At 54.1% G+C, this 25,913-nt stretch overlaps 1 protein-coding gene across 12 annotated transcripts; it reads right to left on the reverse strand.

Moving 5' to 3' along the window:
- Positions 1 to 1,593: 1,593 nt before the first annotated feature.
- On the reverse strand, positions 1,594 to 15,178 carry DPF1 (double PHD fingers 1). Of its 12 annotated transcripts, none has more exons than XM_047712489.1 (12): positions 15,036 to 15,178; positions 8,656 to 8,816; positions 8,451 to 8,558; positions 7,030 to 7,157; positions 6,676 to 6,765; positions 6,195 to 6,273; positions 5,863 to 5,994; positions 4,930 to 4,980; positions 4,717 to 4,836; positions 3,557 to 3,669; positions 2,897 to 3,008; positions 1,594 to 2,742 (listed from the first exon to the last, which is right to left on the reverse strand). In XM_047712489.1, exons 1-12 carry the CDS (start codon positions 15,176 to 15,178, stop codon positions 2,672 to 2,674), a joined length of 1,308 nt encoding a protein of 435 aa, XP_047568445.1. In that variant the 3' UTR covers positions 1,594 to 2,671. The 12 variants fall into 12 exon arrangements, with proteins under 12 accessions (XP_047568445.1, XP_047568447.1, XP_047568448.1 ...); XM_047712491.1 differs by having other exon boundaries at positions 6,676 to 6,759; positions 15,036 to 15,155; XM_047712492.1 differs by having other exon boundaries at positions 2,897 to 2,978; positions 15,036 to 15,155.
- Positions 15,179 to 25,913: the final 10,735 nt, after the last annotated feature.

Here is a 25,913-nt window from a genome sequence, read left to right on the forward strand (position 1 = left end):
GGCTCCGCAGCTACCCTGTTGAAACACTTGCAGTTTGACCTGAGGATCAGGGTCTCACTGATTTTCTAAATCTTATAATTCCACGTGAAAATCTAAGGTATAGCCTCTTGTGGGAAGTCCGGATCCAAGAAGCAGTCCAGCCTCGTGACAGGGCTGGCTGGCCAGGTGGCTAAGTCTTCCTGGCCCACCTCACCCCTTACCTGTCACTGAGTCTTCATCTCTGAGCTAAAACCTGATGCTTCTCTGACTCAGCCTCTCCCCTCCCCCCCCCACAAAGAATATCTTTTTCCAAAACGGGTATATATCCTTTTTCCAGAGGAGGTGGACCAGCTATTTCCACATCTCCTAAAAATTCTAGAGTGTTCCAGACACTCTCCCAGTCTCCACCCTCCTTGAGGCCCCATCTTCTCCCCGTGCCGCCCTCCCCCCCCACCCAGCATGGGAACGGTGGAACAAGCTGTTCTCACATCCTCTCCTGGCGCCTGTGACACACACCAACGTCCAACGCCCCGCAACTCGCACCCACACTGTGCCCTGCTGGTCCCTTCCCCATCTTGCCCCAGTTTTCAACTTCCCCGGCCACGTCCCCATCTCTCCAGCGGGTGCCCTCTTGGACCCTCCCCCAGTCTCCCGCCCATCACCCCTGGCTCAGTCCCCAGCCAACCTCTGAAGCCCTTCATACCTTTGGCTCTCTCCACATTTCTCTATTGTCCCCTAAATTCTTTTTCCTCTCCCCTTAAGTCTCATCTTGGTGTCATTGTCCTTGGACTCTACCTGTCCCCGGATCCTGTCTCTCTCTCCCCAAATGTGGTTCCCTCTTATTCTTCTGTCTCTCTCCTAATTTATGTGCCGGGGTTCTCTGCCTCCCCTCCTTGAATCTCTCCTGCTTCTTCAGATCACTCTCGACTTCCTCCTTCTGTCTCTCCCTGATGTGTCTGCTATTTCTTCTTACTATTATTTCCTCTCCCACTGAATCTCCATCTTTCTTCTGTTCTCTTCCCCCCGTCACTCCTGTGGCTCGCTCATCTACCTCTCTCTCCAAATCTGTTTCTTCCCTCTCCTGCTCTTGTTCCGATTGTCTATAAATGTGTGGCTCTCTGTCTCTCTCTTGATCTCTCGGTGTCCTGGTTCTCTCCTCATCCTGCCTGGCCCAAATCTGCCTCCCTCCCAACATCCCTGGGATGGGGGACCCAGGTGAGGTCGGGTAGATTAGGAGGAGGTGCTCCTGGCACTCCCACCCCCTACCCTAGCTGGGGAGAGCGGCCTCTTCATCTTTCCATCCCTTCCCCCCAGGCCCCAGCTCCTGCCTCCCCCCTCACTGCTGCTTGCCGCAGCTGCAGCAGTCCGTTGCCAGGGCAACCACAGCTGGCTGGGTGGGAGCCCCCTCCACCCCATCCCCCCTCTCCTTTCCCGTGAGGCTGGGAGGAGCTGGGACAAAGCCAGAGAAAGGCGGGGTGCAAAGGGGGGGAGATGGAGGGAGAGGGAGGTGGGACCAACTCCAGCTGTTCATCTTGGTCAGTTCTCCCTCAACAAGGCCCCCATCTCCCCTTCCTGGCGATGCCCCCCAGTTCAGCCTGGAGAACGAGGCAGTCGTGGGCAGAGGGGTCAGGCCCAGTTTAATACACAGAACAAGTTAATTCACAGCAGAGGCAGGCAATAAAGGAGACTCGTTTACAAGGGGGGGCATGCCTGGATTGGGGGAGACCCCCAAGCCCACCACCTCCCCCACTTGCAGTCTCAATTTCCCTTTTTTTTAAACCCGAACAACAAACACACACAACCACAAGAAACAACCACGCCCCCTCGCTACCCCCAAAATGGCCAGCGAGGGTGGCAGGGGGGCAGCCCGGCCTGGCCGGTGGGGAACTGGAGCAGGGGAAGGAGGAAAAACTAGTCCGTTGCAGAGTCTGTGCTTCTCATTCCAGCAGGCGCTGGGCAGGGGCCGCCCGGCCCCCCAGCCAACGCCCACCAGCCATGGCAGGCCCCAGCCACAGCAGGCAGAGGCCAGGGCGGGGCTCTCAGGGAGGGACCAGGAATGGAGTTCAAAACCATGGTTCACGTCATGCAGTATCCACGGTGGGCACCATTGAGGGGGCGAAGGTGGACACCACACCCACCTGCCCTGGGCACAAGGGGGAAATGGTGCCCACTTGGGGTGAGGAGGTGGGACAGCTGCAACTCCAGAAACTGGGGGGTGGGGCTGCTAGGCAGGAAGCTGGCATAGACTGGTGCCCAGTGGATGCGCTCAGCAGTGCCCCCTCCACCAGGCCAGGCCTTATAGGACTCTTTGTATATATTAATTTCTTTTTTTTTTTTTTAACTTTTTGACTTTTTCTTTAGAAAAACGCTGTGTCCGTGCCCCGGGCTGGCATCTACCACCCCTCATGCCCGCCCAGAGGCGGGGTATGGCTTTGAGGGGAGCAGAAGCCCCTGGTGCCCATTTGCCAAGGGATGGGGAAGGAGGGAGGAAGGGAGAGGGGCCCTACTGGGCCCACCAACCCACAGGGCAAACATTCCACTTGCACAGAGGGAAGGGGGTGGCCCAGCCCCCTCTTGGGCTCCCCCCTCCCCCTCCCACTATGGGGCACTGAGGGCAGGGAGAGCGTGGAGGAGCTCCAAGAGGCAGATCAGGAAGCACCACCCCAGAGGTCCAGGTGAGCCAGAGCCAGGCCTAGGTGAGAGTGATGTAGGCAGAGGCCTTCTCTTTCAGGTGCCGAAGACAGAGGTGACAACTCCAGCTCCCTGTGGTGCGGTGGGGACAGGGAGTAAGGTCCTGGTCCCAGAAGGGCTGTCCTGACTCCCTCCCAGCCAGCAGCCCCGGTCCTGGGTCTTCACAGGCAGGAAGACTACTTTTCAACACCCCCACCCCGCCCGTGGTGCCCACCTCTTCTCTCACCTTCCGGGGGCTCCGCCATGGGGGGACTCAGGCAGTACATGTGGTAACCCCGATCGCAGTCATCACAAAACAGCAGCTGGTCCTGGGGGGTGAGACCCGCCCAGCTGGCACCCTGGGGGCACGGGCACCAGAAACCGGGGTGGGGGGGCTGGGGCAGGGGTAGGTCAGAGGGGCTGGGGAAGGTGGGCCCTCCCACAAGAAGGGGCTCCGAGATCTTTGCAGAACACCCCTGAGGTCGTCCCATTGGCAGCTCCTAGTCTGGGTCTTACAGATTCTGTGGAACACTTTAACAGGATACCCAGATGGCCTGAGACCGGCTCTAGAGGCCATGGATGAGGGTTTGGGTCCCCGTTCTACTGACGTCCTAGCTGGGTGGCCTCTCCCCTCTCTGAGCCCGGTTTCTTCTCTGTGAAGCGGGGACCAGAGCACCTACCTCTGAGGGTGGTTGGGAGGAGTCAGAGAGCGACGAGCACTAAGCGCTAAGTGCCGGGCTCAGTTAATGGCCACTAACAATAACAATAACACAGGTTACGAGCGCTCCCCACCGAGGGGCTGCTCCCCGGGGAGGGGCTCCGGGAGGCCCCGAGGGCAAGGGCTGGCGGAGGGGCAGGGCGGGAGGGGCCGCCGGGGGGCGTGGCCCGGGGGCGGCCGCGCACTCACGTCGTTCTCCGAGGTGCCGCACAGGCTGCACGACTTGCACTCGATGCACTGCCAGCGGTAGGTGCGCACGGCCGCTGTCATGTTCACCGTAAACTGTAAACATGAGGGGTGTCCTGGGGGCCGAGGGGCAGGGATGCTGTTAGGGGTCATCGTGCCCCTGGGGGCCGCTGAGCCCCGGGGAGGAGACGGCTCCCCCACCCCCTCCGCCCTGCTCACGGTGCCCTGCGACCACACCACACGCTGCCGCTTCCGTGGCCACCAGGCTCCTACCCAGCCACCATGGTAACCACATTCTGCTCCCCGGAATACCATGGCAACCGCATTCCATTACCCACAGTGCTGTGGCAACCACTCTCTACCACCCACAACACCCGGGCAGCCACATTCTGTTAACCACTGTGCTGAGGCAGCCACATTCCATTACCCACAGCAGAATGGCCAACAGGTTCTGTTAACCACAGTAACGTGGCAACCACAGTCTCCCGGCCACGGCGCCATGGCAACTACCTGTCACAGTGGGGTCCCCACACTCTGGGTTCCCTGCAGCCCCAGCCCATTTTGAAGGAGACCCCAGTAACCAACTTCTTCCTGACACTTCCGTACAATGCCGTCCCACTGCCCCGGTTCCAAGACCCCCTCAGCCATTACCCGAGGGCCCCGACAGCTACAGGCCACGGCACCCAGTCACCATGACAACCGTATCACATGCACTCCCCTTAATACCATGACAACCGCAAGTCATTCCCCACTGTGCTGAGGCAACCACAGTCTATTACCTACCAGCCCACCCTGGGAAGCCACATTCTGTGAGCCACAAGCCCGTGGCAAGCGCCGCTGGTTATCCACGGTACCCAGCCAGTGGTCATCCATTACTCGCTATCATAGTCTGCTACCCACAGTGCCTTGGCGGCCAGCTTTCAGTACCCCTCGCCGTGAGAAGTGTGGGCCACTACCAGTAATGCCGTGACCACCACCTCCTATTATTCCCAGAGCCCTTCTGGCCCCCCTCAGTTTCCCGCAGTGGACTCCACTCCACCAGTTCCGGGTCGTACCCCCATCCTGCCCCACCAGGCTGCACTTCTCTGCCTTCCTACCCTCCAGATCTGGACTCCTGGGGTGCCCTCCACCCTGGCCCCCAGCAACCTCAGATGGGGTATCACCTGATCGCCCACAGTCAGCACAGGAGATGAGGTCCTCGGGACACCCCGTCTTCTTGGAGCCACCCAGGCAGAAGTCACAGTAGCCGTTGGGGATGACAGTGCCGTCAGGTGCCTTCTTGGCTGAAAGACAGCAGGGCGGGATTTGACGTGGACAGGCAGGAGCACCTAGTCAAAGGCTGCTGTAGAATTCGGGGCAGAGGGAGGCGTCCCTACCTGTGTGTTTCCTCTGTGCCTCAGGGACCCAGGCCAATTCTTTGTAAAACTCTGGGGTTGGGGGGACAGAGAGAAGGGCTCTCACCATAGGCAAGGCTCCCCACCTGCCCCCAGCCTCCGCCCCAGCAGTGGACCCCTTTTTCCAGGCACGGGGGAGGTAAAGAGAGAGACTGGCTACCCCCGAGCTGTGGCCACAAGCAGAACAGAGTCGGGGACCCAGATAATTCTCCTCAGGAACCCCAAACTCTCTGAGGACAACTCACACATCCTCTCTCTTAGGTAAAACTGCAAAGAAGGGCTTTCGGAAGAGCCCCAGCTTCCCCATTCACACACCCTTCTCCTAAACCAGTGCCACCTGAGCCCCAACTAGATGAAAACCAGGGACACCACTGGCCAAGATCTGGCATGGAGACAGACGGACATTGAGAAGAAAAATCCTGAACACAGAGGTGCCTGGGGGTGGAGCAGGGACGGGATGAAGAGTCTGCCCTCTCCCACTAGGAGGTGGGTGGGAAGACAGTTTCTCCCCTGGCAGAGCCTCCCCTGAGCCCTCCCCCATCCCTCAGCTGTCAGGGTTGGCACGGGGTTGGCATGGGCAGGCGCCGAAGGCTCCCAGGCCACGGACCCTGCCCTTAGGCCCAAGCTTTGCAGAGAAGGGAGAAAGGGAGGGAGGGGAGTTATCTATCACCCCCCTCCCCAAGCTCTAATTGAAACAATAAATCAGACCCAGAAATATTATGCCCGGCCAGGAGCGAGGGAGAGATGGTTGGTTGCCATGGCAACCCCAGAGCCAGCATCCCCATGGTCGGTGGGGGGAGGGGACCGCTGAGCTGGAGATTTTCCAGAAATGTCTAACGTGCCCCCTCCCTCCCAGGCTCCTCAGCCCCCACTCCCAGGGTCCCTCACTGCCCCACAGCCCGCCTGCCTGCTCACGTTTATGGTTGTTTTTCCGGTGGAAGGGCAGGGCGTGGCGCTCGGCGTTCTCCTCCCCCTCCTCCTCAGCCAGGTGGGTGTGGGTGTAGTGGTAGCTGAGCCCTGGCCGGTTCTTATACCGTTTCCCACAGACTGGAGAGCGAGCAGGGAGGGCCCGTCAACCCTCCTGGCCCCTGCGGCCTCCACCCTGGCCTCGGGGATCACGCCTCCCCCCTCTGCCAGAGGCCTGAGCATCTCCTCCCACCGGGCTCTAGAACAGGAGGGAGGGGGCCAGCGGGGGAGAAGTCTCTAGGCCCCACTCTCTCTCTTTCCCCCTCTTCAGAAGGACTCACTATCACAGACATACGGCTTGTCTCGGTCCTCCAGGGAAGCGGTGTCCTGGCGTTTCCGGAGACCCCCGATGCCGTATGCCTGGGGGGAGAGTCAGGGTCAGCGGCCAATAAAGGGAGGGAACTCAAAGAACTTTCATCATTTGAGCCCAAAAGGTGAACCGTGGCTCTGCCACTGCCTAACTTTGGGCCTCGACCTCTCTGAGGTTCGGTTTCCTCATCTATGGCATGGGCATAAAGTGGGTTCTAACCCACTGTACAATCTCAGCTTTGCAAATGACTTAATAATATCCAAGCCTCGGGTTGCTCATCTGTAAAATGGGTATAAAATACACACACACACACACACACACACACACCCCTTCAGGCTGCTCTGAGGATTAAATGAGATCAACCGGAGGCAGGGCCTAACCATTGTGCATGCTCAGTACATGGGATCTGTCACTGAAGAGAGGGGTGATGAAGAAGAACAGGGGGGTAATACCTTTCCTTTAGCTCTGTTCTTCCTCCTGGGAATGTCATCCTCCAAGTCTTCCACCTCGAGATCATGTGGAAACTCCAGCAGCTGCTGTTTCTGGGCACCAGGAGAAGGGAGATGGAGGTCAAGAAAATGGGGGACACCATCCTGCTTCGTAGGGGTTTTGGACACAGCTGGAGATTGCGGGGAGCAAGGGAAGTCAAGAGGTCTTCCAAAAAGAGAAGAGGTGTGGAAGGATGGAGACTTAGGATGCCCAAAAGCCCAAGGGAACCGGGAGAAATTGCTGAGCAGGACTAGGATAGGCCAGGGCAGGTGGCCGGGGGTGAAAAGGCAACTGGGGCCCCCGAGGGGTGGTCCCACCTGGCAGTCCATAATGGTCTCCTCCTCCTTCAACTCAATCTTCTTCTCCCCAGTCTCAGCACACAGTAGCGCCTCAAGAACTGGCCCTTCCGGGAGGCCGCCCTCCTTCTTCAGGGGTGCCTCACAGTCTGGGGACAAGGCCAGGGTGGGGTCAAATGGGGAAGTTGTCCCTGGAGGAGTCCTCAAACAGCCCAGTTCAGGGAACCAAGCCCTTTACTTCGGGAAAGAGGCTTTCCTATACTCAACCAGTAACAAGACCCAAAGATGCAATCATACATGCTGGAAAGGCTGCTGAGACCCTGGGAAAGACCCAGCCAGACCCTCAGATCCACTCAGACCCATTCAGAAGGCACTGTCAGACCCTCACTACACGTGGATGCAAATGGAGAGATACAGATACTCAACCATGATGCACATGGGAGATACAGACCGATCATCTTGAGACAGCCAGGCACACAAAGGAAGAGATACACCCAGACACGTGGAGGAAACACATCCAAGCCCTTGGATATACCCGGAGACAATCAGAAAGAGACATTAAGCCATCAGCACTCCCTAGATCCACATAAGGAAGACACAGCGAGACCCTACCCTACACCTGGACACACAGGCAGAAGAGACAGACACACCTAGAGAGAATCACTCGGATGGTTACAGGTGAACATACACAGGGGAGATGCAGTCCTCTGAGGCAGACAGACACACCCAGAAAGACACAGCAGATACACTTCAATACACCTGCACCCACACAGACCCTTGGATACACCCAGACAAGAGACAAGAAAGTGCCAGTGTCTCTGATAGCCCTTGTCACAACTGAAGTAAGGAAGCCTTGACTCTCTGGCTGGACAGGCACGCATGGGCAGAAATATACCTAATACACAGCCACTAGGGGAAGAGATTCTCACAGACATTCCAAAGCATCTGGACCCTCAAAGAAGAGACGGCCAGACACCCTGATACACCCAGACACACTCAGGAACCGCTGGATACTGGGCTAGACCAGACACACACAAGACCAAATAAACCCTCAAGTACTCCTGGAAACACCTAAACACAGAGACACTTAGATACACTCCACTGTGGATGGAAAGACACTCTGACACATCCAGATACATGCAGGCACCCATAGGAAGAAATACAGCCAGACACTGGTATATCCTGGCTCACCCGGGGAAGATCCACCCACTCTGCCCCCATATACCTCAGCCCAAGGAGGAAAAGATACAGTCCAAGCCCTTAGCCCAGTCACTCAGAGAAAACTGGGGAAGGTCTGGGCTACACCCAGATACAGACCTACAGACCCTGGCTACGAGGGAAAGGTAAATGGTCAGATCCCCACTGGCATCACCACACACTTATCAGCGTGGTCTCGGGGCACTGATGGGGCCACTCTGGGCACAGCTTGAAGCTCCACCCACCAATCTTGTACTCGCAGGGCCGGAGTCTGGGGTCCTCCAGGATGTTGAGTCTCCGTTTCTTCCTCCAACAGCGCGCAGGGTATGTGTAGATCTGTCCGGGGGCCAAACCTGGAGTGAGAAGGCCAAAGGGCCAAGGGAAGGGCCATGAGAACACAAGAAGGCCGGCTGCCCCGCCCCGCCCCGCCCCCATCCTCCTGGCAGGTACCAGGGCCGCGGTGGGTCTTTTCCATCCAGATGTAGCAGTTGTTCTGGGCCACGCCGGTCTGCGAGTCGAGGAACGGCAGGCGCAGGCTGCGCTCGGCGCACAGGCGCGCGTTGTAGCTGCGGCAGTGCTCGATGGCCTCGCGGTAGAAGTCCTCGCCTAGGCTGCGAGTGGGAGAGTGAGCAGGCGAGCGGCTGTCAGCAAGGGCAGGGGCACCTGCCTGCCCAGCACTCCTCTCTCAGTGCACCCCTCAGGAATGGGTGGGGGGACTTCTTCAACCTCACCACTCCCCTCCTGTCACTCCTGGACTCAGGAGCTCCCCAACCCAGGGCCCAAGCAGGCCTGGAACCAACCGAGTAAGATACACACAATACAGAAACAGACAAAAATACACCAGGACCTATCCATATACGCACGTATCAAAATACACAACACAACCAAACCACACAGGATTCACACACAAAGAGAGACATATCCCAAAACTCACAAAGGAGAAACAGACAAATCTCACATATGTGCATACAGGTATCTACTGAAAAAAACACAAACATCAAAGTCACCTAGTGTAGATACAGACACATCACACATCTATCCATGCACAAATACACACATCTCCAAAGACACACAACATAAACAAAGCACCCTCACAAAGACACACAACATGCAAACAGATCGCATACACAGCACTATACACGCGCATCCAAAGACACACAGAGATACACAAATATTATGAGAAGAATGTTAAAACAAACTACCCACACATGCACTTACATACCCAAGGACACAACAACAAACCACACACACACAATATCCAGGCACACTATACAAAGAAATCGCAGATTCACACAGGACAGGCACACACACACAATCACAAAGATACACAATATAGAAACCAACATCTAAAATACCACATAGTCACACAAAGATACACACATAGACAACATAGGAATAGACAAATGCACCCATATTCACACAAAAATGTACACATAAATAAACACATGCCTACCAATCCAGACACAGAACACAAATGATGCAGTTTTAAAGGACATGTACACACACTCAAAGACCAAAATATCCAAAGATACCTAGTGTAGACTAAAATAAACACATATCCACATACACATTAAAAAATAATAATAATACAAACAAGTGACACGCACTCCACATGCCAAGACAAAGGTAGTGTGGGCTTCACCCAAGTTTACCAAGGCTCCCGCACCCCCAGGCCATTTCACTCTCTCCCCAACCCGGAGGTCGCGGGGCCAGACATGACCCCCTTCCCCCGAAAAGGACCCGAAGAGGACTCCGAGTTTCTCCACACCCTCCGCTCCTCCAGGAGCAGCGCATCGGACACCTTTCTTGCCAAAGACCCACAATCACACACATTCGCACCCCCGCGCAGCACGGCCCACAGTGACAGCCCCCCAGACACCCCATCGGCCCCACCCCCGGCCGCCACACACACACACACACACACACACACACACACATACACGCGCGCGCGCGCGCCCGCGCAGACCCGCCCGCGCGCCCTCTCCCGCCTTCCGCCGGCCCGCAGCACCTCAGGGGGCCGGGGATGACCGTGGCCATCTTGCTCCCCGGGTCCTGCCCCCAGCAGGTCCCCGCCGGGTCGGTCCTCCCAGCGCTCGGGCGGGCGCTGAGGCCGCCCATCCATTCATTCCCGCGGGGCGGGAGCACCGGGGCCACAGCCAATCACAACGGCAGGGCGGGCCCGCCCGGGCCATGCTGGGAGTGGTAGTCCCTGGCCTGGGGGCTGCCTGGACCCCGCGAAGAAGGGGGCACAGAGGTGAGGCCCAGGGAGCGCACACGGTCAGTGACACCCGTGCGCTCTTACGCGCATCTAGTGTCCCGGGCATCCACTCACACATGCACACCTGGACTCGCACACACCCACGTACGGCAGTTTACACACACATTCACACGTATACTCACAGCCTCCCACGCAGACTCACGCACACTTCCCTCCCACTTTCACAGACTCACATACATTTACACTCACACAAACACTTCGAAGCCATGAGACTTAGAGATACCTTAGAGGTGCCCACACAAACGTCCCCACCGGCAAGTCTGCACTTGGCTCCCTGACACGTCTCCCTCCCTCATCCCCAGCGCGCGCGCGCGCGCGCGCACACACACACACACACACACACACACACCCGCCCCCAGCTCGGGAGAACCTTATCTGTCCCACACCCGCAGTCCCTCTCACAGCGACCCCGCCCTGGTCCAGCGCGTCCTTCCGCAGGCCCCTCAGCTCCGCATTTGGAAGAAGCCCTACCCACACCTTGCAGGTTCAAATCCTGGCTCTGCAAATTCGATGGCCATGTGGCCTTGGGCAAATGACTTAACCTTTCTGGGCCTCAGTTTCCTCATCTGTAAAATGAGGGTAATGCCTCACTGGATTGTTGTAAGGATTAAATAAGTAAATATGCACAAAATGTTTTTATTTTTTATTTTTTCCCATGCCCAGTGTGGAGTCCACCCCGTGGCTCCGGGAAATCCAGATCTGAGTTGAAATCAAGAATCCGTCGCTTGGGGCCCCTGGGTGGCTCAGTGGGTTAAGCCTCTGCCTTGGGCCCAGGCCCTGATCTCAGGGTCCTGGGATCAAGCCCTGTGTTGGGCTCTCTGCTCAGTACAGACCCTGCTTCCCCCTCTCTCTGCCTGCCTCTCTGCCTACTTGTGATCTCTCTGTCAAATAAATAAATAAAATCTTAAAAAAAAAAAGAAAAAAAAAAGAATCCGTCGCTTAATGGACTAAGCCACCCAGGAACCCCCATAAAGGTAAAAGGCACCCTTTCTTTTAAAAAGTACCTAGCAGGTAGTAGACGTTCAGTAAATTCACTCCAGAGGATCTGATATGCAGTTAGATGTAAAATGGTGATAGCCAACCATTTCTAGAAAGAATAATGCCTGACACAAGTAGATGCTCAGTAAGTTTTTGTCGAATGATTAAATAAATATACTGAGTACCCACCCTGTGCCTGACACAGTTCTAAATACTTCAACAGGAGTAACTCCTACAATCCTCATAATGACCCTCTGAGGGGATGCTATTTTTTTTTTAAGATTTTATTTATTTATTTGACAGAGAGAAATCACAAGTAAGCAGAGAGGCAGGCAGAGAGAGAGGAGTAAGCAGGCTCCCTGCTGAGCAGAAAGCCCGATGTGGGGCTCGAACCCAGGACCTGGGATCATGACCTGAGCCGAAGGCAGCGGCTCAACCCACTGAGCCACCCAGGCGCCCCGGGGGATGCTATTTTTATGCCTATTTTCCAGATAAGCAATGGGAGGCAGAGGGAGGGGAAATTACATGCCCTCAGCCCGTGGCCACGGTTTGAGGGTGGGACTAAGAGAAGGATTCACTCCCCTGGATATCTGTACCAGAATGAATCCTACCTCCTTCTTTCTCCCACTGTCACCCACATAGACTGCACCCTAAGGGATCTCCAGACAGTGAGCTGCCCCACCAGGCCACGCCATGGCTCACCTGGAATCCCCCTGGTCCAAAGTTTATGCTCCAGTTTGAGCCCCCCTGTGCACCCCCCCCATGGATAAAAACGCCCACAAATGTCCTTGCTCACCAGGGGGCTCTCCAGCTGACAGAGAGGCAGACTAGCCTTCACCTCTTTTGTCACTTGAAGCCTCCACCTACTCTCTGGTGAGAGAAACACCCTCAGTGTCTTCCACACTTATCACTTCTAAACACACACACCCCTAGTCTTAGACCCCTTCCCCAAACTCTCCCCCGATCTCCCCCAGGTAAGGCCTCGACCTTCTCCCTCCCCCACTGCCAACAGGACACAGTGGGTCTCGGCTTCACATCTGGCCTAGAGTAGGTGGCAAGGGGAGTAAGTCAGGGACGCTGGTACCCCCAGGCTCACGCTGGCCTCCAGGCTCCTATACCAGCCACCCCACACCTCACCCGCAGAAAGCCCTCGCACGCCCCCCTCCTTGCCCATCAGCTCAGCTCCCAGAGTGCCCTTGCCACCTTCCTCTCACACCTCGCACCACCCTCACAGGTCCCCCAACACATTACACTTGCTCCCCACACCTCCAGCCTCAGACACTCCAGCTCCCTCCTGCCCCACCCCAGAACGCTTACATCAATTTGACCAGTTTGGGGCCTGAGTGTAGAATATAGCCCATCCCCTCCCTGGTGGCCCTTGTCTAGCAGCACGACTGACCCGCAGAGCCGACACAACTGACACTTCCCTCCCTTTTCTCGCCCCTGGTCACCTTCACAGATCCCTCTCCCACACTTGAACTCCCTTGCCGAAGCAGTCCTCCTTGCCCTAGCGCCCACCCTCATCCCTGCAGACCCCTCAGAAGGTGAGAGCAGAGAAGGGTGCTGCCACTCCCACCTAACCTCATTCCGGCCTCCAGGCCCCTGAAATACCCTACACGGACCGTGGACCACGTGAGAAACCAATATTGATACTACTAATAATAATTAGTATATTTAGGCAGAGTCAGGCTCTGTACCAAGTGCTTTACAAAGACCACAACAGCCCCTTGAGGTCATAGGCACTGTTATGATTCCCCAATACACAGATGGTAACACTGAGGCTCTGGAGGAGGGGGAGAAGGGGAGTGAATTAAGGGGAGTGAATTAATAGCAAAGGATGAGGTTTGAAACTGGGCAGTCAGAACCTCTAGGCCTGCTCGGTCCACTCTCCCACTCCCAAGAGGATTTGGCTCTCACCTTCCTTCAGAAGCCAGTTCCTACCCTCACCCCTCAACCTTGCAGACCTTTCCCAGGATGAAAGCAGAGAAGGGCAAAGTAAGGGCTCTGGCACTCCCACGCCAGCGCTTCCTGGGGCCTCCTCCGAGAGGTCTGGGCTCCAGGGTCAGGGTGAGGAGGCCAGAGTGCCTGGAGATCCACCAACCTGTACAGGAACCCTGTCCCAGCCCGATCGAGGGTGTTCCTCATAGCAGACACATCTGTGTGTGTGTAAGAGAGTGAGAGGGAAGCAGAAGGTTGTCACCATCACACACCTCCTCACACTGACCCCAGCTCCGCACACATGCCCTGTATGCTCTCTGGCTCACCGCAAAGCCACGCGTGTGGGCGCGTGCCTATTGACCCCCGCCTCCCCCTCCTCTCCCAACAAGCCCCTGCCAGAAACCATAAACTACTGGGGGCCTTGGGTCCGGCCGTGAGACACAGCCCTTGGGAGGGTGGGGGGCACTCCCGCCCCTTCTCCCTCCCCAACCGCCAGCACGCGTTGCTCAAGGTCAAGGCGGCGAGCGCGACTGGTTGGGGGAAGCGGGGTTGGGGGGCAGGTCGCCCTAGCCCCTTTGTGCAGCGCCGCGGGCGTTCGCCCTCCGCCTCCTCCCCCAGGCCGGGGAGGAGGGGGAGGGGAGTGCCGCTCTCGCCAGCCGAGGAGGGAGGGCGGGAACGGCCGCGCGCCTGTCACTCTGAGCCTGCTGTCACCGCCAGAGGAAAGGGGGTGGGGAGCGCTGGGACCCGGGAGTCCGGGATCCCGAAGAGGGAGCGCGAGAGAGAGATAGAAAGAAAGAGAAGAAGAGAGGTGGCCAGAGCGAGGGATGGCTAGGACAGGGGAGGGATGGGACAGGGCTGGGCTTGAACCCAGGCGTCCAGGTTCCCAGCTGTCGGGCCCAGGAGGAAGCTAACGCTCGGAGGAGGGACGCGGACAGGGAGAAAGGGAGGGAATCCCCCGAGATTGAGGGCGCTGCCAGCATCCTCTCCAGAGGCATCCGGTCCCCAAGGGATGAGAGATGCTCTTGTTAGATGTCTATGGGCAGGGAGAAGGAGCGATCCCACGGTCTAAGCTGACCTGGTCGTCAGAGCTTCTAGGTCCTGAAGACCGGGGGAGGAAAAAGGGGAGACAGGACCCCCGACGTCTCAGCTCCCACCCTGCGGTCGCGCGGGCCGAGGCCCCAGAGAAAGAGGGGGGAAAGAGAAAGGTTCTGATGTGAGGAAAGAAGGTGGTGAGGACCCCGGAGACTGAGGTCTGGACTTAAGCGTTCGTACTCCCAGCCCTATGCCGGGGCGGGCCCGGCGCCCCCGGAGGCGCGGAGGAGGAGAGATGAAGGAGGAGGAGAGGGAAGCCCCTACCCCCACTCTGGGTGGGGAAACGGCCTCCGCCACCCCCCAGCCCGCGCCACATTCCTTCACTGACAGCGACAAAGAAGAGACGCCCCCGCGACCCTGAAGGGGCTCCCGCCCGCAACCCCAGGGGACAACAAGGGGCGGCGGGTCCCCCAGGGGTCGGGGGGCGTTCTGGGGTTCCCCATTAAACTACCTTCCCAGCGCCGCGTCCCCTTCCCCAGCGAGGGCGGGGGAAGGGTCGGGGATGAGGGCAGGATGGAGGGACGTGGACGGCGGGGACACTCACGACTTGAGCGGGTTCTGAATGGCGGTGGCCATGGCCCGCTCGGCTGGGCCGCCTCCGGCCCGGGGCGCTGCTGCCGCCGCGCGCGGGCCCAGCCCGGCCTGCGCCGCCCGCTCTGCCGCCCAGCGCGCTACGATTTCATTCATTCTTGGGGCTGCGGCGCGAGCCGAGCGGGGCGGGCCGGGGGCGGGGCTCGGCCAATCCCCGCACCTCCCGGCGCACGACGGGACGTGGAGTCTAGGGGCGCGCGGCGGCGCCCAAGGGCGCCCCTGGCCGGACTACACGTCCCAGGGGGCGCCGGGAGGACCACACGCCCATTGGCTGCTGAGGATACAGGGCGGGGCTGGGCTCGTCCCAGAGCATCCTTTACTCCTCCCTGAGGGTGCTCCATTTCCATCTCCGGCTCTCCATCCTCCAGGACCCGTCGGCGTGAGAGCAGGTGGTCCCTGGCCTCTGGGTCTCCCCTGGGTATGTGGATGACCCGAGGATCTGTCGTGTATCCTTGTCTGTGCTTGCGGGTCTGGTGTCTCTTCTGTGTAAGCCAACGTGTAGACAAGCACAGGGGTTAACCACTGCCTTTGTTCACTTATTCAGTGCCTGCCAGGTGCCAGGCACTCTTCTGGACACGGTGGCATATAGCAGTGACCCAACAAAGTCGCTGCCCTCAAGGAGCTGACCTTTTCATGGAGAAAGACAGGTGATAAAGAAGAAAATAAAGAGACAAAATCATTTTAGAGAATTATGAATGCTATAAAGTGGCTTCTCTGAGGAGATGGCATTCGAGCTGAGACATGAGAAGTTCCAGCCAGGCAACAGGAGGGGAAAGGGAACGCGCTTTGACAAGGGAAAGATCAGTAAGAAAGCTGCTGTGACTGGAGCAGAGTGAGAGAGGGGAGAGACAAGGTTGGGGAGAGAGCAAGGACCCAGATCATGTAGAGCCTTGTAGGACATTACAAAGAAAATGGATTTTGTTCTAAGTGCAATCAATCATTGGCTCTCCTCTTTCTCTCTCTCTCTCTCTCTCTCTCTCTGTCACACACACACACACACACACACACACACACACACACACACACACACACCAAGCCCATCAGCAAATCCTGTTATCTCTACATTCACAAAACAGACCCAGGATCCACCTAGTCCTCTCCTCTCACAGCGTCCACCTGGCACCATCCACCATTGTCTCCTGCCTGGACAGCTCTCAGTCTGTCCTCCCTGACGCAGCCAGTGTGGGCTACCTAAAACATATGGCATCACAATGCTCTCTAGCTCAAAACTTCCAGTGGCTTCTTTCACAATTAGAATAAAATGCAAAGCCCTCCCTCGGCCCTCAAGGCCCTACTTGATCCCCTCCGAAACCCTCATCCGATTTCTGACCTCATCTCCCTCTCCCCTTCCCTTGGCTGACTTTGCTCCAGCCACAATGGCCTCCTCTCTGTTCCTGGAAGGTACCAGTCCTCTGTCAGCCACAGGATCTTTGCACTTGCTCTTCTCTCTGCCTAGAATGTTCCTGCCCCAGATATCCACATGGCCCCATCCCTCGCTTTATTCAGGTTTCTCACTACATGTCCCCTCCTCAGATGCAGCCTCAGGTAAAATGGCATCCCCTATCACCCTGTCCTCTCAAATGCTTTTTCCTTCAATACTTATCATAGTTTGTCATCGTGTAGTAGACCTGTTTAGTTATTTGACTTATTGTCTATCTCCACCCATTAGAATATCAGCTCTGTGAGGGCAGAGCTTGTTGTCCCATCTGCTGCTGTCTTCGCACTGCCTAGAACAGGGCCTGAAAAGTAGTAAATGTGCAATAATTATTTTTTGAACAAATCAGTGGATCAAACAGATGTTACGCTCCGTGTCTCCCCCCACCTTCTAGCTCTGAGGCATGCAGCCAGCAAAGGCGGGCTCCAGACTGTGCCCTCCTGCACACAGACACGAGGACAGCCTGAACGAATGTGCTGTATTAAGGAAACCCCCCCAGCAGGGGGTCTGGAGCTAAAGACGAAGAGAAAGGAGAGGTTCACAGGCACATTCACTCCTTTCTAGAGTATTATAGTCCCTAGCTCTGAACGGGAAGGCTGGACACAGAGGTGCCGGCTCTGCCCTGGGCTTTTAAGCTCACGGTCTGGTGGGATAACAGACTCACCCCCACACAGTGACAGCCAAGACAGGAGGAAGTGCAGGCAGAGGGGTCAAGGCTGGGGTAAGAAAGCACAAGAACTGGGAGCCCAGAGGAGGCTCCTGACCCAGGCTGTGGGTACGGGAGGGGTTTTTTGGAGGAGATTCCAAGGGAATCCTTTCAAGTCGTGACCACTTGCCCTCTCTAAGCATGGAACTATTGTCTGTTCTGACATCCTGGGACCCTGATGCCCAATCTTCCTGTCACCCAAGTGTTGGGGACACTGATCCTGGAAGTCCCAGCCTTTGGTCACTTCTCCTAACCCTGGAGCCTAAGGATCTGGCCACCAGAGGGCACTGTGGCCCCAGTCTTTGTCCACACAGGTTGTTCTGAATCCTCAGACCTAGGACAGATACCCTCCTGGTAGTGGGGCCACAGACCCTGCACACCCTCTGTGTGTGCAGACCCCTGGGGGCTTTGCCTGGGCCTCTGAGGGAGGCTCCATTGCTAACCTCCCACCCCATATCCCCCTCTTCCGCACTAATCTTCAGAGTATAGCCCTCCCCTAAGGTCAGGCAACTTAGGCTCAGAGTGACAACACCCTCACCGAAAGCCCCCACCCATCAGGGCAGGGAGAGCTAGGATTTGAACCCAGGTCTGACTGAGAAGCTAACCTCACCTTTCTTCCCTGTGCTACTCTGAGGGGTGGCTTACTGCCGTCCATGTCGGAATCCCCTCAGGTGTGTGAAAATGCCATCCCTGCCCCCCCCAACCCCCCATGTCCTGGCCCTAGGGATTCAGGGTGCTCTGAAAACAGACCCTAGAATCTATCCGTAGCAAGCCCCCACATCTTTCTAATGACATCAAGGCATGAGAACCACTGCGTTAGTGGGTGAGGACAAACAGAAGAAACAAAATGCAGTTGAAGGGAAGGCTGCAAAGTGCAGGGGCACGGAGAGGTGTGGGGACAGGGGTCATATCATAAGTCCTGTGGTCCCCTGCGGCTCCGCAGGAACCTCCTCCATCTTTCTGGAACTTTCGATTTTTCATCTGCAAAATAGGAACGAAGTTCCAACTTCCCAGGTGTGTGGGTCCATCTGAAGCACTTAGAGCAATGCCTGGCACTTTAGCACATGATAAATGCGATCCTTACATTATAAACTCCTGTGGCTGAACACCTACCAGACACCTCACCCAGGCTGAAGGTGTTACATAGGTCATCTCAACAGCCTTGTGGGATGAGCACGATTCCATCCCTCCCCTCCCCCACCCCAGAGGGGTGGCCTCTGCTGGGAGATCACAAATAAATCCCAAAGTGTGCAGTGTGCCGACCCCAAGAACCCTGTGTGCTGTCCTGACACGGGCTGGCTATGGTGGGGGGGTCCTGGTCACTGAGCAGTCTTCCCCCTGCCAGGGTACTGTCTTGCGACCCTCACAACAATCCTGAGACTGAGTTCAAGGTCGGACCACGTAGGTAGGGCCTTAAAACCCAGGGTAAGTCTATTTTCATGTGTGGTCTAAGGAAATGGTCCAGGTTCATTCTTCTGCATGTGGCTGTCCAATTATCCCAACACCATTTGTTGGAGAGACTGGCTTTTTTCCATTGGACATTCTTTCCTGCTTTGTTGAAGATTAGTTGACCACAGAGTTGAGGGTCCATTTCTGGGCTCTCTATTCTGTTCCATTGATCCATGTGTCTGTTTTTGTGCCAGTACCATACTGTCTTGATGATGACAGCTTTGTAATAGAGCTTGAAGTCTGGAATTGTGATGCCACCAACTTTGGTTTTCTTCTTCAACATTCCTCTGGCTATTCGGGTCATTTCGGGTTTCATATAACTTTTAGGATTATTTGTTCCCTTTCTTAGAAAAAAGTTGATGGCATTTTGATAGGGATTGCATTAAATGTGTAGATTGCTCTAGGTAGCATAGACATTTTCACGAAATTTTTTCTTCCAATCCAAGCATGGGACACTTTTCCATTTCTTTGTGTCTTCCTCAATTTCTTTCATGAGTACTTTATAGTTTCTGAGTACAGATTCTTTGCCTCTTTGGTTAGGTTTATTCCTAGATATCCTATGGTTTTGGGTGCAGTTGTAAATGGGATCAACTCCTTAACTTCTTTCTTCTGTCTTGCTGTTGGTGTACAGAAATGCAATGATTTCTGTGCATTGATTTTATATCCTGACACTTCACTGAATTCCTGTATGAGTTCTGGCAGTTTTGGTGGTGGAGTCTTTGGGTTTTCCATATAAAGTATCATATCATCTGCAAAGAGTGGGACTTTGGCTTCTTCTTTGCCGATTCGGATGCCTTTTATTTCTTTTTGTTGTCTGGTTGCTGAGGCTAGGACTTCTAGTACTGTGTTGAATAGCAGTGGTGATAGTGGACATCCCTGCTGTGTTCCTGACCTTAGGGGAAAAGCTCTCGGTTTTTCCCCATTCAGAATGATACTCGCTGTGGGTTTTGATGATATTGAGGTACATACCCTCTATCCCAACACCGTGAAGAGTTTTGATCAGGAACGGATGCTGTACTTTGCCAAATGCTTGCTCTGCATCTATTGAGAGGATCATATGGTTCTTGTTCTTTCTTTTATTAATGTGTTGTATCACAGACAAACCGTAAGAGACTCAAAGTCAGGAAACAAGCTGAGGGTGGCTGGAGGGGAGGAGGGTGAGAGGGATGAGGTGGCTGGGGGATGGACATGGCGGAGGGTGTGTGCTGTGGTGAATGCTGTAAATTGTGTTAAACTGATGAATCACAGACCTGTACCCCTGTTAATTAAACAAACAAACAAACCCAGGGTAAGGAAGCCGGTGGTGTGTTCTAAGCACAATCTGATGCTGTCGTAGAAAGAGCCCCCACAGTCGCACAAGTGGGCCAGATTGCTGGGGTGGGTGGGGGACAGAGACGGGGGAGGAGGCTGCAGTGGCTCCAGTGGGAGGAGGGGGCAGAGCAGGGGTGAGGAGAGAATGAGCAGTGGCAGAACTGTGGCCGCTGTGAGAAATGACAATAAACTCCACGGCTTAAAACAACAGAAATGTCTTCTCCTACCGTTCTGGAGGCCAGAAGTCTGAAATCAGTATCACTGGGGTGAAATTGGGGTGTGGACAGCGCCCCCGCCTTCTGGAGGTGCCAGGAGAGCACGCGGTCTGCGCCTCTCCCAGCATCTGGTGGCTTTCCCTGGCTCATGCCGCCAGCTCTCCAGCCTTCAAGGCCGGTATCTTCAAATCTTGCTCTGCTCGTCTTCATATCATTTTCTCTTCTGTGCGTGTGTGTCTGTGTGTCAGATTTCCCTCTGCTTCTCTTTTTTTTTTTAATTTTAAAAACATTTTATTCATTCATTTGAAAGAGAGAGAGAGAGATGACCCAAGCAGAGCAGCTGCAGAGGGAGAGGGAGAAGGAGCAGCAGACCCCCCACAGAGCAGGGAGCCCGATGCAGGACTCGATCCCAGGACCCTGGGATCATAACCTGAGCCCAAGGCAGAGGCTCAACTGACTGAATCACCCAGGCGCCTGCTCTGCTTCTCTCTTAGAAGGGCCCTTGTAATTGCACTGAGCACTCCAGGAGAATCTTCCCCACCTCAAGCCCCTTAACTTGATCACATCTACAAAGTCCCTTCTACCACATAATGTAACATAGTCCCAGGTTCTGGAGATTAGGACAAAGACATTTTGGGGGCCACTTCTCTGTTTACCACACTATCCCATTGAAAATGGCAATCTTGGAGGGAGGGGGCGAGGGAGAGGGTGATGGGGTTGTGGACATTGGGGAGGGTATGTGCTATGGTGAGTGCTGTGAAGTGTGTAAACCTGGCGATTCACAGCCCTGGCGCTAATAATACATTATATGTTTATTAAAAAAAAAAAAAAAAGAGGGGCGCCTGGGTGGCTCAGTGGGTTAAAGCCTCTGCTTTCGGCTCAGGTCATGATCCCAGGGTCCTGGGATCGAGTCCCGCATCGGGCTCTCTGCTCAGCAGGGAGCCTGCTTTCCCCTCTCTCTCTGCCTGCCTCTCTGCCTACTTGTGATCTCTGCCTGTCAAATAAATAAATAAAATATTTTAAAAAAGAAAGAAAGAAAGAAAGAAAGAAAGAAAGAAAGAAAGAAAGAAATGGCAATCTTCCTCCCACCCCTAGCACTTCCAGACTCTTTGCTATGTTTGATTTTTTCTCTTTGTTTAATTTTCCCATAATTCTTAGGGGCGCCTGGCTGGCTTAGTCAGTAGAGCAGGGGAGTCTTGACCTTGGGGTTGTGAGTTCAAGCCCCACGTTGGGTGTGGAGATTACTTAAAAATACCCCTCTCATTGTTATTTTAATTAGCTTCTTTCAGATTACTATTGATAATCCCTTGCATATGTTCCTACCAGGAATGTTTTTGTTTTGGTTTAGTTTTGGTGTGAACTTTTTTTTTAATTCAAGTATAATTAAGATACAGTGTTATATTAGTTTCAAGTATACCATATAATGATTCAACAACTCTATACATTTCTCAGTACTTATTTAGATAAGTGTACTCTTTTTTTTTTTCCTAAAGATTTTATTTATTTATTTGACAGAGAGAGACACAGTGAGAGAGGGAAGACAAGCAGGGGGAGTGGGAGAGGGAGAAGCGGGCTTCTCACCAGGCAGAGAGCCTGATTCAGGTCGATCCCAGGACTCTGGGATCATAACCTGAGCCGAAGGCAGACACTTAAGGACTGAGCCTCCAAGGCGCCCCTAGATAAGTGTACTCTTTTTTTTTTTTTAAGATTTTATTTATTTAGTAGGCAGAGAGGCAGGCAGAGAGAGACAGAGAAGCAGGCTCCCTGCTCTGCAGACAGCCCAATGCAGGGCTCGATCCCAGGACCCTGGGATCATGACCTGAGCCGAAGGCAGAGGCTTTAACCCACTGAGCCATCCAGGCGCCTGATAAGTGTACTCTTAATGCTTTTTTTTTTTTTTTTCCGGCACTTGATCCCAGAACCCTGGGATCATGACCTGAGCCAAAGTCAGACTCTCAACACCTGAGCCACCGCGGTCCCCCTCTCTTAATGCCTTTTTAAAATTAAGGTTTGTTTTTTTTTTTAAGATTTTATTTATTGGGGCGCCTGGGTGGCTCAGTGGGTTAAGCCTCTGCCTTCAGCTCAGGTCATGATCTCAGAGTCATGGGATCCAGCCCAGCAGGGAGCCTGCTTACAGCCCCCCACCCCCACCCACCACCTGCCTCTCTGCCTGCTTGTGATCTCTTTCTCTGTCAAGTAAATAAATAAAATCTTAAAAAAAAAGAAGAAGTCATTGTTATAGGGCACCCAGTGTGGCTAGTATGGGATGCTCAGCAGGGAGTCTGCTCCTCCCTCTCCCTCGGCCCCCTCACGCCCATCCCCCCGCCCCGCTCATGAGAGACAGAGAAGGGGGAGTACACACATACTCTCTCAAATAAATAAATAAAATCTTTTAAAAAAAGTCACTGCTGTAAACTGAATGTTTGTGTTCCCACCCTGCCCCCATTCATATGTTGAATCCCTAAACCCCAGTGTGACGGTGCTTGGAGATGGGGTTTTGGGAGGCAATTAGGATTAGAAGACCAATCTGATGGAACTAGAGTCCTTTTAAGAGACACCAGAGAGTTTGTTCTCTTTCTTTCTGACTGTAAGGATATAGCAGGAAGACAGCCATCTGCAAACTAGGGACAGAGTCCTTGCTGGGAACCTGATCTCAGACTTCCCCACCTTCAGAACAGTCAAAAAATGCATTTCTTTCTTTCTTTTTTAAGATTTTATTTATTTATTTATTTGACAGAGAGAGAGAGAGAGAGAGAGAGAGAGATCACAAGTAGGCAGAGAGTCAGGCAGAGAGAGAGGGGGAAGCAGGCTCCCCGCCAAGCAGAAAGCCTGATCCGGGGCTCGATTCCAGGACCCTGAGATCATGACCAGAACTGAAGGCAGAGGCCCAACCCATTGAGCCACTCAGATGCCCCTCTTTCTTTATTTTATTTTATTTTTTTTTAAAGATTTTATTTATTTATTCCACAGAGAGAGAGAGAGAGAGAGAGAGATCACAAGTAGGCAGAGAGGGGGAAGCAGGCAGAGAGGGGGAAGCAGGCTCCCTGCTGAGCTGAGAGCCTGATGCGGGCTTGATCCCAGGACCCTGGGATCATGACCAGAGCAGAAGGCAGAGGCTGTAACCCACTGAGCCACCCAGGCGCCCCCTCTTTCTTTTTTTTAAAGTAATCTCTACGCCCTATGTGGGGCTCAAACTCGTAACCCCAAGACCAAGAGGTGCACGCTCCACCGACTGAGCCAGCCCGGCACCCACATTAACTCCATTGTTTTATTCTTTACATTTAGGTCTTTACTTCATCTGGAGTCTATCTTTGTATGTGGTATGAAGTAAGGATCCATTTTTTTTTCTCCATATAGTGACTCGGTTTTCCTAAAGCCACGATGAACAACCCATCCTTTCCCCCACCAAATGGAAGTGCCACCTCTGCCATTTTATGTCCCTATACACGCCTGGGTCTGCCTGGGAGTCTGTTCTGTTCCTTTGGTGTGTTCATCTGCTCTTGCAACGCACTATTTTTACAACTATGGCTTTGTAGTTTGTCTTAAAGATTTATTTATTTGACAGAGGGAAATCACAAGTAGGCAGAGAAGCAGGCAGAGAGAGGAGGAAGCAGGCTCCCTGCCAAGCAGAGAGGCCGATGTGGGGCTCGATCCCAGGACCCTGAGATCATGACCTGAGCCGAAGGCAGAGGCTTAACCCACTGAGCCCCCCAGGCACCCTGTAGTTTGTCTTAATATTTGGTAAAGCAAGACCCTCCCCTTTCCTCTCTAATGTGAACTTATTCCTCCATATAAATTTTAGAGTTGGTTTATCAAGTACTTTAAAAAATCTGGAATTTTTATTAAGATTGCTTTAAAGTTACTGGCGAATTTCGAGAGAACTGAAATGTGGATAATATGAAGATACCCTATCCAAGGACATGGATCGTTTCATTTTTTTCAGATTACCTTCTGTATCCTTTATTGACATTTTCTTGTTAGTTTTGGGTTTTTTTTTTTTGTTTTTTTATTCTTTTATTTTTTTGACAGGGAGAGACACAGCGAAAGAGGGAACACAAGCAGGGGCAGAGGGGAGAGAGAGAAGCAGGCTCTCTGCTGAGCAGGGAGCCCGACATGGGGCTTGATCCCAGGATTTGGGGATCATGACCTGAGCTGAAGGCAGACGCTCAGCGCCTGAGCCATCCAGGCGCCCCGAGTTTAATGTTTTGAAAGTAATCTCTGTGCCCAATGTGGGGCTCGAACTTACTGAGATCAAGAGTCCCATGCTCAGGGCGCCTGGGTGGCTCAGTGGGTTAAGCCGCTGCCTTTGGCTCAGGTCATGATCCCAGGTCCTGGGTTCGAGCCCCACATCGGGCTTTCTGCTCAGCAGGGAGCCTGCTTCCTCCTCTCTCTGCCTGCCTCTCTGCTTACTTGTGATTTCTCTGTCAAATAAATAAATAAAAATCTTTAAAAAAAAAAGAGTCCCATGCTCTACCGACTAAGCCAACCAGGCACCCCTAAAGTTATATGTTTTAGTTCGTTATTACAGTGTTACTGAGATGATAATGATCTTTGTAGGTTGATCTGTTAGTAACTATGATAATCTCTTTGCTAAGAGCCCTCTTACCTCAATTGTGAATACCAGTCATATCATTGATGAGAGCCCACTTCTAGTATTTATCATCCTAATTAGCAAAGCCCTTCGTGTTGATATGAGATGGATGAATGCCTTATAGCAGCTGCCTCTGGAGCCTGCTCTTGTAATTAAATTCCGGCTGACAACCCTGCCAGCTCCGACCTAACCAACCTGTGGGGTGCAGTTTAAACACAGTCCTCATATAGCCACGAGGGGGCGCAGAGGCCTCACTTAGCGAGGAGACCTCCTGTGGGTGGAGAGAATGTGGCCACCAGGGGGCACTGCTTGCGCCAAGCACCTACTGTGTGGGGCCCGCTCTTCTAGATGTTAGGGTAACCATGCTCAAGGCAGGAAAGGAGCTAATATTCTGAAAGTCGAGGAGTGTAGACAGACAATAAAAAAACTAACTGATTATATCAGGGCTGGGCTATCCAGGCTGCACAGTTGTGGGGTCCGACTCTTGGTTTCAGCTCCGGTGGTGATCTCCGGGTCTGGAACGAGCCTCCCGTTGGGTTCTGCACTCAGGGCAGAGTCTGCTTAAGATGCGCTCTCTCCCTCTTCTCCTTCCCCCTCATAAATAAATAAATCCTCTTTAAAATAGATTATGTCAGGGTGTAATAAATTATATGGAGAAACTAAGTCAGGGTGACCAGATAGTGACGGATGGAGGCTCCTTACACAAGGAGCTCCCAAGTATCTGAGATTACATTAGAGGAGATGCGGGGGCGTCTAGGTGGCTCAGGCGTTAGGCGTCTGCCTTCAGCTCAGGTCATGATCCCACCGTCCTGGGATCGAGTCTGGTATGGGCTCTCTGCTAGGCGGGATGCCTGCTTCTCCCTCTCCCATTCCCACTCCCCCTGCTTGTGTTCCATCTCTCTGTGTGTCTCTCTCTGTCAAATAAAATCTTGGAAAAGAAAAGAAACATTAAAAATAAAAAATAAAGGAGAATGAGGGACTCATGGAGAAGAGTACTCTGGGCAGAGGAAATGTGTCTGTGGGTCTGGAGGGGAAAAGCATGGAGGGAGGGAGGATGGGAAGGAGACAAACATAGACAAAGAACAGAAGGGAGAGGGGTAAGACAGAGTGATGACAGGTGACAG

Source organism: Lutra lutra, chromosome 17 (assembly GCF_902655055.1).
Source record: "Lutra lutra chromosome 17, mLutLut1.2, whole genome shotgun sequence".
Classification (NCBI taxonomy): Eukaryota; Metazoa; Chordata; class Mammalia; order Carnivora; family Mustelidae; genus Lutra; species Lutra lutra.

Coding starts and splice junctions, on each gene's coding strand:
- DPF1 (XM_047712489.1), bottom strand. CDS start 15,178: ATGAATGAAATCGTAGCGCGCTGGGCGGCAGAGCGGGCGGCGCAGGCC. Junction 6,766..7,029: donor AGACCATTATGGACTGCCAG/GTGGGACCACCC, acceptor CCTGGTGCCCAG/AAACAGCAGCTGCTGGAGTT. Junction 3,009..3,556: donor GCGGCACCTCGGAGAACGAC/GTGAGTGCGCGG, acceptor CCGTGCCCCCAG/GGTGCCAGCTGGGCGGGTCT.